General features: G+C 39.2%; 2 protein-coding genes across 2 annotated transcripts; one reads left to right on the forward strand and one right to left on the reverse strand.

The window, feature by feature from the left end:
• Nucleotides 1–2516: 2516 nt before the first annotated feature.
• Nucleotides 2517–7338, reverse strand: sst1.2 (somatostatin 1, tandem duplicate 2). The gene is made up of 5 exons (XM_083772925.1): nt 7178–7338; nt 6320–6485; nt 5132–5298; nt 4256–4512; nt 2517–3171 (listed from the first exon to the last, which is right to left on the reverse strand). Exons 3-4 carry the CDS (start codon nt 5294–5296, stop codon nt 4258–4260), a joined length of 420 nt encoding a protein of 139 aa, XP_083629051.1. The 5' UTR covers nt 5297–5298; nt 6320–6485; nt 7178–7338; the 3' UTR covers nt 2517–3171; nt 4256–4257.
• A 2385-nt stretch (nt 7339–9723) lies between these two features.
• On the forward strand, nt 9724–16467 carry LOC310864129 (thiamine transporter 2-like; the record flags this gene model as incomplete). Its single annotated transcript, XM_083772701.1, has 8 exons — nt 9724–9870; nt 10595–10774; nt 11044–11209; nt 11579–11852; nt 12219–12370; nt 14642–14834; nt 15203–15344; nt 16240–16467. 8 exons carry the CDS (start codon nt 9724–9726, stop codon nt 16396–16398), a joined length of 1413 nt encoding a protein of 470 aa, XP_083628827.1. The 3' UTR covers nt 16399–16467.
• Between the last annotated feature and the right edge of the window lie 298 nt (nt 16468–16765).

The following is a 16765-nucleotide window of genomic DNA, read 5'->3' on the forward strand; positions in this document are numbered from 1 at the left end:
TGGGATACACGTCTATTTTTAGACGTGTTTTAGACGTCTATTGTTAGACGTTTTTTATCCCATTTTTAGACGCTCGTCTAATAGCCCATATCGTACGGCATACTATAGCACGCCGTTTTTCATCATTTTTGAGGATTTGAAAAAAAAACAAAAAAAACATGGGTTATAGCCCATCGTTTTTTGCATTTTTGAAAAAATAAATTAACCTCGTTTTTCATCATTTTTGAACATGGGCTATAGCCCATACCGTACGGCATACTATAGCACGCCGTTTTTCATCATTTTTGAGGATTTGAAAAAAAAAGAAAAAAAAAGAAACATGGGTTATAGCCCATCGTTTTTTGAATTTTTGAATTTATTTTTTTAACCTCGTTTTTCATATTCTTTGACCATCCCACTGAGCAATAGCCGGCTATTAGACGTGTATCTAAAAATGGGATAAAAAACGTCTAAAAATAGACGTCTAAAACACGTCTATTTTTAGACGTTTTTTATCCCATTTTTAGACGCTCGTCTAATAGCCCATATCGTACGGCATACTATAGCACGCCGTTTTTCATCATTTTTGAGGATTTGAAAAAAATGAAAAAAACAAAAAAAACATGGGTTATAGCCCATCGTTTTTTTATTTTTATTTTTATTTTTTTATCCTCGTTTTTCATCAATTTTGACCATGGGCTATAGCCCCTACCGTACGGCATACTATAGCACGCCGTTTTTCATCATTTTTGAGGATTTGAAAAAAAAAAAAAGAAAAAAAAAAAACATGGGTTATAGCCCATCGTTTTTTGCATTTTTGAAAAAATAAATTAACCTCGTTTTTCATCATTTTTGAACATGGGCTATAGCCCATACCGTACGGCATACTATAGCACGCCGTTTTTCATCATTTTTGAGGATTTGAAAAAAAAAAAAGAAAAAAAAAGAAACATGGGTTATAGCCCATCGTTTTTTGAATTTTTGAATTATTTTTTTTAACCTCGTTTTTCATATTCTTTGACCATCCCACTGAGCAATAGCCGGCTATTAGACGTGTATCTAAAAATGGGATGAAAAACGTCTAAAAATAGACGTCTAAAACACGTCTATTTTTAGACGTGTTTTAGACGTCTATTTTTAGATGTTTTTTATCCCATTTTTAGACGCTCGTCTAATAGCCCCTACCGTACGGCATACTATAGCACGCCGTTTTTCATCATTTTTGAGGATTTTAAAAAAATGAAAAAAACATGGGTTATAGCCCATCGTTTTTTGAATTTTTGAAAAAATAAATTAACCTTGTTTTTCATATTCTTTGACCATCCCACTGAGCAATAGCCGGCTATTAGACGTGTATCTAAAAATGGGATGAAAAACGTCTAAAAATAGACGTCTAAAACACGTCTATTTTTAGACGTGTATTAGACGTCTATTTTTAGACGTTTTTTATCCCATTTTTAGACGCTCGTCTAATAGCCCCTACCGTACGGCATACTATAACACGCCGTTTTTCATCATTTTTGAGGATTTGAAAAAACAAACAAAAAAAACATGGGTTATAGCCCATCGTTTTTTGAATTTTTGAAAAAATAAATTAACCTCGTTTTTCATAATTTTTGACCATGGGCTATAGCCCCTACCGTACGGCATACTATAGCACGCCGTTTTTCATCATTTTTGAGGATTTAAAAAAAAACAAACAAAAAAAAAAACATGGGTTATAGCCCATCGTTTTTTGAATTTTTGAAAAAAAAAAATAACCTCGTTTTTCATCATTTTTGAACATGGGCTATAGCCCATACCGTACGGCATACTATAGCACGCCGTTTTTCATCATTTTTGAGGATATAAAAAAAAAAAAAAAAAAAAAAAAACATGGGTTATAGCCCATCGTTTTTTGAATTTTTGAATTAATTTTTTTAACCTCGTTTTTCATATTTTTTGACCATCCCAATGAGCAATAGCCGGCTATTACACGTGTATCTAAAAATGGGATAAAAAACGTCTAAAAATAGACGTCTAAAACACGTCTATTTTTAGAAAAAATAAAAAAAATAAATGGGTTATAGCCCATCGTTTTTTTTATTTTTGAAAAAAGAAATTAACCTCGTGTTTCATCATTTTTGAACATGGGCTATAGCCCCTACCGTACGGCATACTATAGCACGCCGTTTTTCATCATTTTTGAGAATTTGAAAAAAAAGAAAACATGGGTTATAGCCCATCGTTTTTAGAATTTTAGAATTAATTATTTTAACCTCGTTTTTCATAATTTTTGACCATCCCACTGAGCAATAGCTGGCTATTAGACGTGCATCTAAAAATGGGATAAAAAAAACGTCTAAAAACAGACGTCTAAAAAACGTAAAAAAATAGACGTCTAAAACACGTCTATTTTTAGACGTGTTTTAGACGTCTATTTTTAGACACAGCAGGGTTTGCCTAGAGCTGTGATGGAATCCATAATAATGTACCATAGTTGAATTGTTCTGAGGTGGGTAAGCCGATCAGAGGCGAAGAAGAAGTGACATCTCACATTGTGTTTCATTGATTTATTCCACAGTATAAAGTCGTGTAAATGTTTAAAATGTTTCAATTGAAGAATAAAAGTAGGCTACATAATAACATCTGTATTTGATGTATAAAGGGCCTTGCAAAGGGGGAGCGATAAAGCGCGCCTATAGTTCATTTTCAATGAGACCTGCCGTTTTTGCTCTGAGAAGTCGCGGTGCGACAATGCAAGCGTATTTACGTGAGCGCGGTCCCGTGACTCTTTTGCTCCCGTGCTAGTTACGCGCACACGCCCGTGACTCACCAGACCTGGATTCTGTTTAGCGTTGTCGCGCCCCTCTTCAACTGACCTGGAGGAGACCTTTGTTGTTCCAGGCAACAACGCCTGCGTTCCTCGCTTCACGTTTGCAAGGCCCTTTAATACTAAAATACAAGATCTGAAAGTATACATATAGTACTGTACATACAGCTACACATGCATGGCCATACGTTGCACAGAGTCAGACACACATAATACAAGTCAGAGACTTGATTCATTATTTTATTGGACAATTAGACAGGTGCCACACACACACACACACACACATGCTTCATGCTGATTGGTAGGTTGTCTTGGTCAGGTACAGGTCATCGTCTGTAATTGGTTGATTGGTATTGGCATGGCCGTGGGCTGGGTCTCAACTAGGAGCAAAACAACAAGAAACAGGACACACTTAAACCACATACGTTGTTGATCAGTCTTTGCTATTTTCAGTCTACATTAAATATCTTTCCTGAAAATAGCCGATCTACAAGCTTACAATGAATCGCAATGCAACATGTTATAAGCTTGTAGAACTGGTATATGTAGTAAATGACAATTATCATAATCATTACCTTTACAGCAGTGTTTGCCAACAGTGTTCTTTGGCGCCCCCTTGTGGGGCACCAAAGAACACAGTTGAGGCCATGTCTGTTTGAGATAGCCTACATTTGAACTGCACAACAAACTTTAGTTTTTTTGTTTTTGTAAAGCTGATTGGAGTACAATACAACATAATACAAAATATTTTTCCGCCATCGAATATACATTTGGGGGTCCCTGACATGAAAATATTAGAGAGACACTGACTTAGTAATAATTATACAAATAAAAAAATACACATGAAATAGCGCCCTCTAGCGATATTGACGTTGGTGATCTATAGTATTCTAGTCCAGGGGTTCTCAACAGGTGGTCTCTGTGGGTCACTGGTGGTCCGTGGAGGTATTGCATGTGGTCCCTGTGGTGACCATGCATTTAGTAATGTAGGATTTGTTGATTGTTTAAATGTTCTTTCCACTAGTGACACTGACTAGTTGATAAACCGTGAACTGAATGACCTGTGATGACCGTCCATGTAGCCATTTAGTGGGAGGTCAAGAAATTGAGTGCAGCGGATTGTCTGGTTGAGTCATTATTATTAGGACATTATTACTTTAATGGACCATTGGTTGAGAAACAGTGGACACATGGGATGCTAGCAAGTGATACAAAAGCACTAATCTTAGCCAATATCCCCGGCCAACACAACAGTGGTCCCAGGTTGATTCTAAGTCAGGGCAGTGGTGGTCCCTCGTTCACAACCAGTTGAAAACCCCTGCTATATAGTCCAACAATATAATATACGTATTAAGTGTGGTACCATTAACAGTAAAGGTCCCCACACACCGAGCGCGTCGGATTCCTAGCGGAGCTTAATAGTCCAACAATAACACGTATTGTTGGACTAAGTGTGGTACTTACCATTAACAGGAGGTGAATCCTTTCCAGTAGAAGTTTTTACATCCAGCCTTCCTCTCTCGGGGTGGGAGGCTGTTGGGGGCGTCGACCGATCGCTCCAAGTCCTCTTTAGCCACGCCTCCCTCCACATCTGTCACCATGGCGACCGTCTCCCCCTCCTCCGTTCCCATGGAAACCACCTCCGCCTCACGCTGAGCGGTATCGCCCCCTGGCAACGAGAGCTGGGACAGCAGGTCTTCTACTGCACGTTTCTTCCAGTCCTGCACATACATACGCACGCATGCACACACACACACACACACACACACACACACACACACACACACACACACACACACACACACACACACACACACACACACACACACACACACACACACACACACACACACACACTATTTTACTATACTTCTGAGGACATAAACATTTCAGATATATTATATACATATATATATATATATATATATATATATATATATATATATATATATATATATGGAAATTCCATGAATAAAAGTTTTTCTAATAATTAAGACTGAGTGAAAATAGTTGATCTACAAGCTTGCAACATGGTGCAAAGTGATGCGTTGTGTGCTTGTAGATCTGCTATTTTCACTAGTGAATAGAGATAAGGGCTGTATTTTGCGCGTCATAAGTACCAGGTCTTATTACCTAACGTGAGTAAACTAAAGACCTGGAGGCGTGATCAATGCTCTTTGGCCACTCAGAATAGCCAAATGGCATTGATCACGCCTCCAGGTCTTTAGTTTACTCAAGTTAGGTAAGACCTGGTACTTAAGACACGCAAAATACAGCCCTATAGTGTGGTGTGTCACTAATAACATTAAGAATAGATACAGTGGGTAGTTGGTGTGTCACCTGAGGAAGCAGAATGGCGGAGCGTGTTCTCTGCAGTAGCGGGTGGTGTTGCTGAGGTTGGAGTTCTCGTGGCAATGGGTGGAGAGGTTGAGAAGACGCAGGGCTTGATATCACCATGAAGAGAGCAAACAGCATCACCACTCTGGAAGTCTGGACTGACTGCATGTCTGTATAGGGAGGACATTAGTGCATAGTGCAGTCACCCACTGTCAATAGTTCTACTACTACTCTGAACTCATCCAACGCCAAACCCCAGAGACAAACAAGCGAAACTGGGTTTCTCGGTGGCCCCGCCCCCCTCGCTGTTGAACTCACTCACATCAGAGCTGCCCCCACTCTCACGATCTTAAAGATACTCATTTAAAAAATAACATAAAACGTTGAAATATGCAGATAAGAGGCTTCTGTCCGACACCAGTGGTGGAAAAAGTACCCAAATGTTTCACTTAGGTAAAAGTATCAATACTGCAATGTAGAAATACTCTGTATCAAAATATAGACGTACCAAAAGTAAAAGTACTCATTGTGCAGAATGTCTCATTTAAAGTTTCCAAATGTATAAATGTATAATTTGAAAATCTACAAGCTCATAATGCATCGCATCATGACGTATGCGTGAGATTTTTTCAAATTGACGAAATGTATAGTGCTGAAGTGGTTAATGTATGTTTCGTAATAATAATCAAGTAACTATAACTATAAACTAAGGTTTTCAAATAAGTAGCCTACTTAAGTAGATCTTCTTAGTTACTTGCACCTCTACTATATATTCAATTTGAGTCAAATTGAGTCAAATTATTTGACTAATGTCCCACTCTCAATTCAATGTTACAGGTGCGAATTGACCCAAAACTTGTCATGTTTCGTCACAAGTGGGACATTTTAATGTTACCATGTGCGAGAGAGGGAAAAAAGGAATATTAACGGGTGTCACGAACATGTCACAAATGGAACATATTACATCATGTGTTATGTCACAATGTCACAGACATAACATGCCACCACCACTTAACTGGATTTTGAGGCCTCAAAGAGAGGAGAGAGAGACAGAGAGAGAGAGACAGAGAGAGAGAGAGACAGACAGACAGACAGACAGACAGACAGACAGACAGACAGACAGACAGACAGACAGACAGACAGACAGACAGACAGACAGACAGACAGACAGACAGACGGTATTGTACTTACTGTACTTCTGTATTGGAGTGGTTTTGCAGGTGTGGTCAGGATCAAAGTGATGTGGTCTGCTGTGGTCTGGTCGGAGCTGCTCTTGGTGCTGATGTCTGGGTTGGGTTATGTATGAGCCAGTGCCAGGCGTCTTCTTTTAAACACCTTCAACGGGTCACATGACTTCCTGTTTGACAGCAGGAGGGCTCAGTGGTGACGATGGAATGTCTGAGTGTTTTCATTATTTGTTGTGTGTGTGTGTGTGTGTGTGTGTGTGTGTGTGTGTGTGTGTGTGTGTGTGTGTGTGTGTGTGTGTGTGTGTGTGTGTGTGTGTGTGTGTGTGTGTGTGTGTGTGTGTGTGTGTGTGTGCGCGTGGGTGCGTGCATGTGTTTGAGTGAGGTTAATGTTTGCATGTGTTTTGCGTGGGTGTAATGTCTGTGTTTGACTGTGTGTTTTGTGTTTTGTCTAATTAACTCTGATGGACTTTAAATGGGAGTTCCATTAAGAAGGCCATATACTCATTGTTGCTGAACACACAGAGACAGAAGCATTTAGTGCAACATGCCTTCTGAGTCACGTTGAGTAACATAACAGTTTGTAATGCTCACATTTAACAATTACATCTTCAGAAAACTGTTAACCATTCAGCATCCTCACATCCAATGCACCATGTCACACAGTTCACTAAAATTGTATTAAAATTGTATTACAATTGAATTATATGAATATAAAGTATTATATTATCCAAAGGCTGGAGCCTTCTTCATAGTGTCCCCATTCTGGGGGACAAACATTCTCGCGAAAATAGACAATCTGCTACAGTATATAGAACATTCAGTGAAGAGATTTGGTGCAGATGGGGGAATGGAGCAGACCTACCTGTATTATAGAGTCCTTGGTTCCCCCGGTCAGTTAAAGCGCTTAAATGATTAAAGAAGTGATTGAAGGTCCCCTTCGGAAAAGCAGAGGAAAAATTTATCAATTTTTTTAAAGGCTTGACTGCAGTGGAAGAGTAGGAACAGTTCGACGTGTTCCAGCACAACACATTCATCAGGAGGATAATTATATGCCAGATGAAAAGTGTTGTGCTGGGACATGTCGGAGTGTTCTATATTGGAAAGGTTTTCTCCAGGGCACTGCTTCCCAAACAAGGGTCGTCGGCACCCGTTTTTGGGGAATCGTTTTCACGATTACGACGATATTTTTCTTTACGTTTCCTACACATTTTTTATTTATTATTCTTATTTCAAAATAAAAAATAATAAAGAAAATCCTAAATTAATTCAAGCATTTTCATAACTATATAATAACAAAGAATTCCATACAAGACGATATAATTTTAGTAGTAGTAGTTAGTTTGGGTACATGGGGAAACCTACCCATTGGTTTTATGCCTGTATATACTGTATGTTGTGTATATTGCTTTGTACTCAAATTATTATTATAATTTTTTATACCTGTGTTTGTATGTTGTTTGTATGTCTGGCCTCGTGGGGAAAGATGGTGGGTGGGTGGGGAGGACTGGGAAGGGAGTTGTGGGAGAAAAATGTAAAAAAAAAACGAAGAGTCGTATTCTCTTTCTGTGAAAACTGCACATGAGCTAACTCTTTGAATAAAATTTACTTAAAAATAAATAAATAAATACATAAAAAAAAAAGAAAAAGGTGACAAGTAACATTAGGAGTGTGTTTGTTGCCCAGGCCGTAGCGTAACGGTCTGGGCACCAGACTGGTAATCCAGTCGCAGTGTGCCGCGGGTTCAACTCCCGGACCCGACACGGCCTTTACTGCATGTCATCCCCCCATCTCTCTCCCGTTTCCTGTCAGCCTACTGTCTGTCCCTTCAAAAATCAATAAAAGGCGTAAGCCGCAAAAAAAATATCTTAAAAAAAAAGAAAAAGAAAAAAAAAGGAGTGTGTTTGTTCTACAGTTTAGGAGCCAGATCTCTCTAGCGGTGCATTGTCCACTGTCCAGGGTGTTTTAGAGAAGGCTCAAACAGCCTTCCGAAGGCTTCCGGAAGTTCTGGAAGGAGAGTCATTCAGGGTCCCAGACTCCCATCAAAATGACAAAATTGCCACCCCTAGCGTTGTATTTAATCTCAAATTGTATGCATATTTTCTCCAACTCTGAAAGTTTTTGGCACTGACTGAGTGCACCTCAATTCACTCCCGCTCATCTACATGCTAGACTTGTGTGTTCTTGACTACAACCATTCATTCATTAGCAATGTGGGTTATTATGTCATTTCAGGGAAAAACCCCCGCACAGCATAATTAATTTAGATGTCTTAAAGTATTTTCAAAACACTGCTCAGTATTTTGGGTTGTATCAGCCAGAGGCATAACATTGTGGTATAGACATTGTCATGGAAACCAGGAAATGGAAACTGCAAACACTGACAATAAAGGAACATCTTACCGTGTACAATGCAACAACCTGCATGGGGCAGCATAGCTCTAACCTATCGTTCAATTTGTGATAAAAGCACAAGATATGGCAGAATTTTGATAAATATATTGGAAACAAATCTTGATATTGGGGCAGCAAATTCACACCCTGGAGGTCAAGTGTGTTCATTTAATTCCAATTGGCTAAAAGGGGTATGGCAATGGGAGTGGCCTATCATAAAAAGGTAAATAACTTACAAATTTACATACATACACATTTTTGTAGTTTGGTCATGACCCATAACCCAGAGTCCTTCAGGTGGGAAGATAACTCAATGGACAATCCACACAAGATAGGCTGGGGCAGGACACAGGTGACACAAACGAACTAATTGGACAGCTTGGAGAGCCAAGACTAGTCACAGGTGAACTCATTGGACAATCAACACAAGATAGGCTAGGTCTAGGGAATTGTAATTCAGTTTTCTCATGCCTATCCACACTTTTCCTGGGCTGTGTGTGCTCCAGTTCCTGTTGATTTCATTGGATATCATTGCCATTGGTCATCTGACCAGTTTAATTGGCTTTCATTGGATCAAATCGACAGGAACTGGAGCACACACAGCCCAGGAAAAGTGTGGATAAATCTCCTTTGGATTGAATTGATAAGTCCCGAAAAGACGCCAGTAGTCACTTGAGTGGCAGTAATCAACTATCAATTAATTAATAATCAATCATTTGCATCCCTATAGTATTGAATAATGTCTTTCTTTTTATGACATGTACAATCAAAAGTAAAGAAGATTTTTAGCTACAATCAGGAACTGATTATTTCCTAAAAGGTCAAAGTCTCTCTCTCATAAACGTGACACGTGTTGCATGTCCATAAATAAAGGTCAAATCTGTCACTGTAAATATCTGCGACTTAAGGACCAGTTCAAATAAAGCTTGTTCTTTAAGACCAGAGAACTCGCGTGGAGTACAGGGAGGTTTAATACCAAAGACAAATTTTGGGGACATTTCGTCTGCGGGGGAAAGAATGGACTGTTGGACAAGGCTGAAGTCCTCCGGTTGGGTGTATCCCACTGTGGTCATTTCAATCTATGGCTTTTTTGCCAACTGCAGACCTGCAGAACCCTTTGTTACTCCATACCTCATTGGACACAAAAACATTTCTGAAGAAGTGGTAAGATGGATGCGGGCAGGGCGCGCATGCGCGCGCGCGCACACACACACACACACACACACACACACACACACACACACACACACACACACACACACACACACACACACACACACACACACAACTTTAGGCCTTGTACTCGTGAATTATCTTTTTCTCAGATGTCTAAACTGCAGTGCATGTGTAAAAAATATTATTTTACTTATTTCAAAATGTACTTACCGGTAAGTAAAAGTACAAAAGTATTGGCATCAAAAACTACTCATTATGCAGAATGTCCCATTTCACAAGTTTTAAAATGTATGAAGATATTTCTACAAACTCACAATGAATCGCATCACTATGCATTGTGAGCTTGTTTTCAAATGGCCGAAATGTATAGGACTGAAGTGGATAATGTATGTTTTGTAATAATAATCCAAATCTACAAAGTAACTAGTAACTAAAGTTTTCAAATAAATGCATTGGAGTAAAAGTACAATATTTGCCTCTGTGATATAATGGAGTAGAAGTAAAGTACTGTAAATCGGAAATACTCAAGTAAAGTACTAATACCTCAATACTGTACATAAGTACTTAACTAAATGTACTTAGTTATTTTTTCACCACTGCCAAACAGCTGACACGTTGTCTGGAGGCAAGAAATACAAATTATAATTATGCATGGGGATGTGATCATACCAATAACCAATACTTATTATTCTCGTGCACTTATATTCCATAGCTGACCAACACTCTGTTCCCTATATGGACATACTCCTATCTCGTCATCATCATTCCTGTGTTCTTGCTGACTGACTTTCTGAGATACAAGCCGCTTATTATCCTGCAAGGACTCTTCCTGGTGACCAACGGTGTTCTGCTCTGCTTCGTCCCAGGCCTACCAGCTATGACCGTCCTTCAGGTTCATTCAAACAAAGGAACATCATTCATATTGATCACAAAATGCAGATAGATCTATATAAGACTGATTTAAGCATGTATGATAATGAAACGTTATAAATGTATTGATTCTATTGATACTGCAGGATACAGTTATGCAAGTCTGTAACAGTAACTATTGCCACCCTGCCATTGACTTAATGGAAAGATGGCCGACCGTGTGAATATGGTCTATAACAACGTAAAGGGGTTCCAGGTCTAATTGGACTAATCGTGTTTATGGTCCTACAGGTCAACTTTGCTGTGGTGACCTCCACAGAGGTGGCCTACTTATCCTACATCTACAGTGTAATACCAGCTGAGATGTACCAGAAGGCCACGGGCTATCTCCGCAGTGCTATGCTGGCTGGGTACACATGTGGTGCCACATTAAGCCAGCTGCTTGTCTCCCTGGCAGGTAAATGGGAATTTACAAGTAACCAATCCCAAAACTGAATCAGAAAATCATGGTAGTATCAGATTTGATAGAAGCAAGAAATCTTTGATATTTAGAATAATCATTTTTACTTTCATGGTGTTCCTTAAATAATATTTTGTTGTTATGCCATAACCAATCTGAGAACTCATTGGCAAAACAAAGGGAAAACAGCACCCTCTTTTTTTGTCTGTCTCGAGAGACTATTCCATACAAATATAATAATATTAATAATACAAAAATAATAATAATTGAGCAAGGTAATGTTTAAGAAAATGTGTGGGACATAATAAATATTTGACAATTCTGAATGAAATGAGTGTCTTTTCGATTGTCAACCCCATTCGGCAGGGATGGACTACTTCTACATCAATGCTATCACTCTGGGGACCGTAAGCGTCGCTTTGCTTGTATCCTTCTGGCTACCCATGCCCCAACGTGGCATATTCTTCAAAGGGGAAATGGGCTCCCAGTCCCAGCGGGTGGAGGAGGAGAAGGCAGAGGGAGGGCTTGGCTCAGGGTCAGAGAAGGCAGAGGGGCATGGTTGTGGCTTGTGCAGTAGCGAGAGTGTTGCTCATGCTGGCAAGGTGCTTTGGAAAAGCTTTAGAGACTCCTATTCTTCCAAGTATGTTTCTTTTTATATGACTTTCTGTTTGTACTTTGTTTTGTTTCGCATAAAACAGCTCAAAGCTGCAAACGTACTGTATTAATAAAACATCTCAATGGTAGAGCTAGAATATGATAATACAATATAATATATCTTAAGTGATTGGATGTGGTCTCCCTACTCTTAATGTATGTGGTACGTATCTAATAATGGCCACTCGATTTGCCATTCACTTTATGCATGCACATACCTTCTATTTTACAGTGCATGTTCATTTATTGATATACATCATTTACGTTGTATAGTTTTCAGCTCATAGTTAGTAACCGTAGTCATCGTCATCAGTATCATAATCATAATCTCAGTAGTAATCATGTTATGCAGGCATTTGATCTACTGGTCCCTGTGGTGGGCTCTGGCCACAGCTGGCTATGGGCAGATCTTCAACTACGTCCAGCTAATGTGGGACCACATTGAACCATCTGCCACATCCGCTGTCTACAATGGAGGGGTGGAGGCAGTGTGCACTCTCGTAGGTGAGACAATTAGTTGTTCATATATTGTATAGTAAATTAAATGTGGTGTTAACATTCTTCACTATCATGGCTATAGTCTGTACACAGCTATTACATAGCATATATGCGACTCAGAAATGGAATGCGTGACAATTCTGAACAATGGCAGAGACATAATGACACTAAAGTGATGACTAAAGATTTTGTTTTTCTCTGAAGCAGTGGATTAGACTTATTTTCCTTAAGTATCCCACATCAACATTTTATCAAGCTTAGATTTATTCAGCCATTTACATTTAGTGTTGTTGATGGTAATTTCATGAATAGTGCTTTGTCATGATTATATGAGATAACTCATTAAATGGATAATTGCGACCATAGGTCGCAGTTTACTATGAAAACCTGCATTTCATGTCAGTCAGTCCGTCACGCCTTGTGACACGCTCCATATATGGCCGTCTCCATATATGAAGATCACGACACTGACCTCATCAGCCATACATGGAGAAGACTGGATCATCACCTAGATCTGCATATATGGAGCCAGCCAGCAACTCTACATCTGACCTCACGGACACCATGTTGATCTGACCTAATCAAACCCTTAGATCTGGATTGATTGATTGATTGAAATATTTATTAACAGTTTGTAGAATTTACAGTACATTTTAAGCACAAACTCAATACAAAGACTGTTAACTGTGAGTGGACGACCCAATTAAGCATTACACTTGTTTACAACAGGGTCCACATTGTTCAATTCATCAAAACATTTAGAGACATACAAACATTTAGAGACATACAAATAGACATTTCTATGTAGCTAAAGAACAGAACAGGAATTCATCATATAGGAAGCAAAAAAGGGAAAAGATACATTATACAGTGAGGGGAAATGGGGGGGGTGGGGTGGGGGGGATTCAGATTTTACAGAGGCCAGTTTCGAATTGCAGCCATCCGTAGGTGCCCTTTGAGAGCGGTTTTGAAGGAGTCAGGGGATTCACATGTCTTAATGACTGTTGGTAGGGCGTTCCACATTTTGGTGGCATAGGAGCGAAAATAATTTAGTCCATTGTTTGTGCCGAATCTGGGTTGTACATGGTTTGTTGCACTCCCTCTGGTGTTGTGGGTGTGGACTTCGTTTACATTAAGGAAGTATTTAGACAGGTACATGGGTATCTTGGTGGTGTATCGAATCTTGTGGACCAGACCCATTGCAAGATGCTGTACTCTGTCGTCGACCCTAAGCCATGGAGACATTCCATCTGTTGATCCTACCCCACCCGTCCTTCCTCTTCGATGTCTCCCTGTCCATTCAAACTCTAGACGGGCAGTTGGGCTGGCTCGAGGCTCCGCCTGGCCTTACTAAATAGCACATTTTACGCCCTACCCAGCTCGAAAACGTCCAAAAAACGCATATATGGTCATTCCCAGTCCTGTTGTTTCAGCGCTTTGGCTTCTCGCCCTCAGGGCATCTTACTGGTGTGAATTGATTTGGAGAGTGAACACAGATTGATGCTCCCGCTGGCTTGTATTCAAATTAGACAAGCAATGAAAAGGAATAATTGTTTCACTTAAAGGACAACTTTAGTTTTTTTCAACCAAGGTTCATGTTTTAGGTTGTTAAGAGAGAAAGTAAAAGATGAGTTTTAATTATTTTTCATTTGCTGCTTTCTTTCGTTTTAGGGATTTTAGCTGTTTTTGACAGGGGGGCGGGGGCATTCGAGCATGGGGCTAAATTTATAAAATTTGATAGCGATTTATCTTTTTTATTATTTACTATAGTCCTACTATAGTCACGGGATCTACTGAATGTGTCAAACTGACATTTTGAGCCTATGACACACAGTGTGGCTTCACCCCAGTAGGCCTCCTTCACATTCAGTAGATCCTGTGATCTAGCTAAAATCAGCTAAAATCCCTAAAGCGAAAGGAAGCAGCAAATGAAAAAAAATCAACACTCATCTTTTACTTGTGTTTGAGTGTTCAGAGAAATGTCTGTGAAATAATTAATTATAATTATTTGTTCTATTCCCCGTTGCTTTCACTATAACTGTCCTCTCTTCTCACAGAATACTATTTTTTTTACATACATACATTTCTTCTCGTGCAAGATCCATATAATCTTGCATGAGAAAGAAATGATTTTGTGACAAATAAAAACGAATTCTGATTATCCTTGGAAATACCTCTGATCCAAAAAGCACAATGACAACAATGACATAGAGCTGACATGGCCTTGTCCTTCACAGCCATAGGCAAATCAACACATTTTTCCCCGTCCCATGTCAGGTGCTGCAGCAGCTTTCTCTGCAGGTCATATCAACGTTACCTGGACGGTGTGGGGAGAGCTAGCTCTGGGCTTTTTTTCTGCTCTGGGGGCAGGAGCTGTGTTTCTGATGGCACTCACAAGCAGCATCTGGGCGTGCTATGCTGGCTACGTTGTGTTCAAAGCATCATACATGCTCCTCATAACCATCACCACGTAAGTTTGTGTCAATACAACCAGCAACCATACAGCATTAAGGTATAATGATCCTGCACTGCATACACTATTTGGTATTAGAACTTTTTCACATTTCACATTGAAAATAACCAGTCTACAAGCTCAGAACGCATAATATTTCTCCCCTCCTATGCACAGCTTTGTGTGTATGTCTGTCTGTCTGTCTGTCTGTCTGTCCGTATGAGCACGGAATGTGATGTATGATGATAATAGTACCCCTCACTTCACTTCAAGTGTGATTTCTGTTGAAAACCTTTGAAAATGTTTGCCTATAACATTCCCAAAACAGAGGCATGCAAGGTTGAAAGTGGTTAATGTACATGATAATAAGATGCTTGCCCTTTCAGATTTCAGATTGCAGCCAATCTCGCCATGGAATGTTATGCTCTAACATTTGGAATCAACACGTTTGCTGCCCTTTCACTGCAGACCATTTTGACAGCCATTGTTGTTGATGAGTCTGCATTAGGACTGGACATTGTAACACAGGTATGTTTAATAGACACATAGAATTATGAGAAGAGGGCAGGATGCCATGCAAAGCTCATACTGATTAGTGTGTGCTACCAATGATCAAGCATGTGTAAAACTATCAATATTGTTACAGTATGGCTAGGGCAAGGGAATTGTGTTTATTGCATCCTGCAGACACCAGAAAAAGAGAAAAGAACCCGCACACTCATCTCCTCCAAAAGTTATACTTAGTATACTCATTGACCCCTTTTCAACCGGTTTAGTTCAGAACCAGTTTTTAGTCCATGAGCCAGACCTCCAAAATTGGAATGTTAATTATGTGTGCAAAACCATACAGTACCTATATTGAATTTTTTATAGGCTCAATAAAAGTAAATTAACATATGATAAACCTTCCACAGTAGTAGCTATTTCAAAAAAGAAAATGTGCATATTTTCCTACATAATGCCTAATTTGCACATTTAAATGTGTAATACAATAAATCATTGTCTTCGTGTAAGTAAACAACTGGGGAAGTTTCATGGTGACTATTAATTACATTTTTACCTATTCACCTATCACCTACTGTAGGTGAAAATTACAAAATGTGTGATAAATATGAAAAAGCTACTCCTGTGGAAGGGTTATTATCATATATGAATTTACTTATAATAGCCATATGGTTTTGCACACTAATTCATAATTAACATTCCAATTTTGGAGAACTGGTTCTAAACTGAACCGGTTCCCAACCGGTGGAAAAGGGGCCTTATTGTACTGTGAATCAATGTGACATATTATTATTAAGCTTTGTCACATCATGTGAATGTTTTGAGTGACACCTAGAGGTAGATACAGTAGATAGCCCTACATGCATGTAGTTATGACATTGATCATTAATCATGACAGAGGCATCTCTTTCTTTTGCAGTTTCTGATCTACGGCAGCTACTATGCTACCATTTCAGTGGTCTTCCTAATACGAGGGACATACACAGCCTGTTCATATCACCGCTACTCTGGGCAGACACAGGTCAAGGAACAAAAACACGAGCAGAGTGGGGAGGTGATCTCAGCAGAACAATTCTGATCAAACCGTTAAAACAGGCAGAATGTGGACACTGTCGTAATGGCAGATTGATTGACTGGCTGAGATAAGAGGAACAAAATCACATGTCTAATAAAAAGAAAACATAGTTTTATTTTGACGTATAGGACCAGAAGTGTTATTTGTTTTTGTTGTACGCCTTGAGAATGAGAATGTGTAGTCTACACTAATTTAGTATTATCAAAACACTGACAATCTTTTTTTTTCAGTTTCACAAACTAGGTAAATGCCACTTGAAACACATCTATCAATTTCCGTGTCCATTTACGAATGATATTCTTTACATTAAACAATAGATTATTTTATTAACGATCAATCGCAGTGATTTCTATGACAGTCCTAGTCTAAA

This window comes from Protomyctophum parallelum (genome assembly GCF_964188405.1).
Source record: "Protomyctophum parallelum genome assembly, chromosome: 9".
Classification (NCBI taxonomy): Eukaryota; Metazoa; Chordata; class Actinopteri; order Myctophiformes; family Myctophidae; genus Protomyctophum; species Protomyctophum parallelum.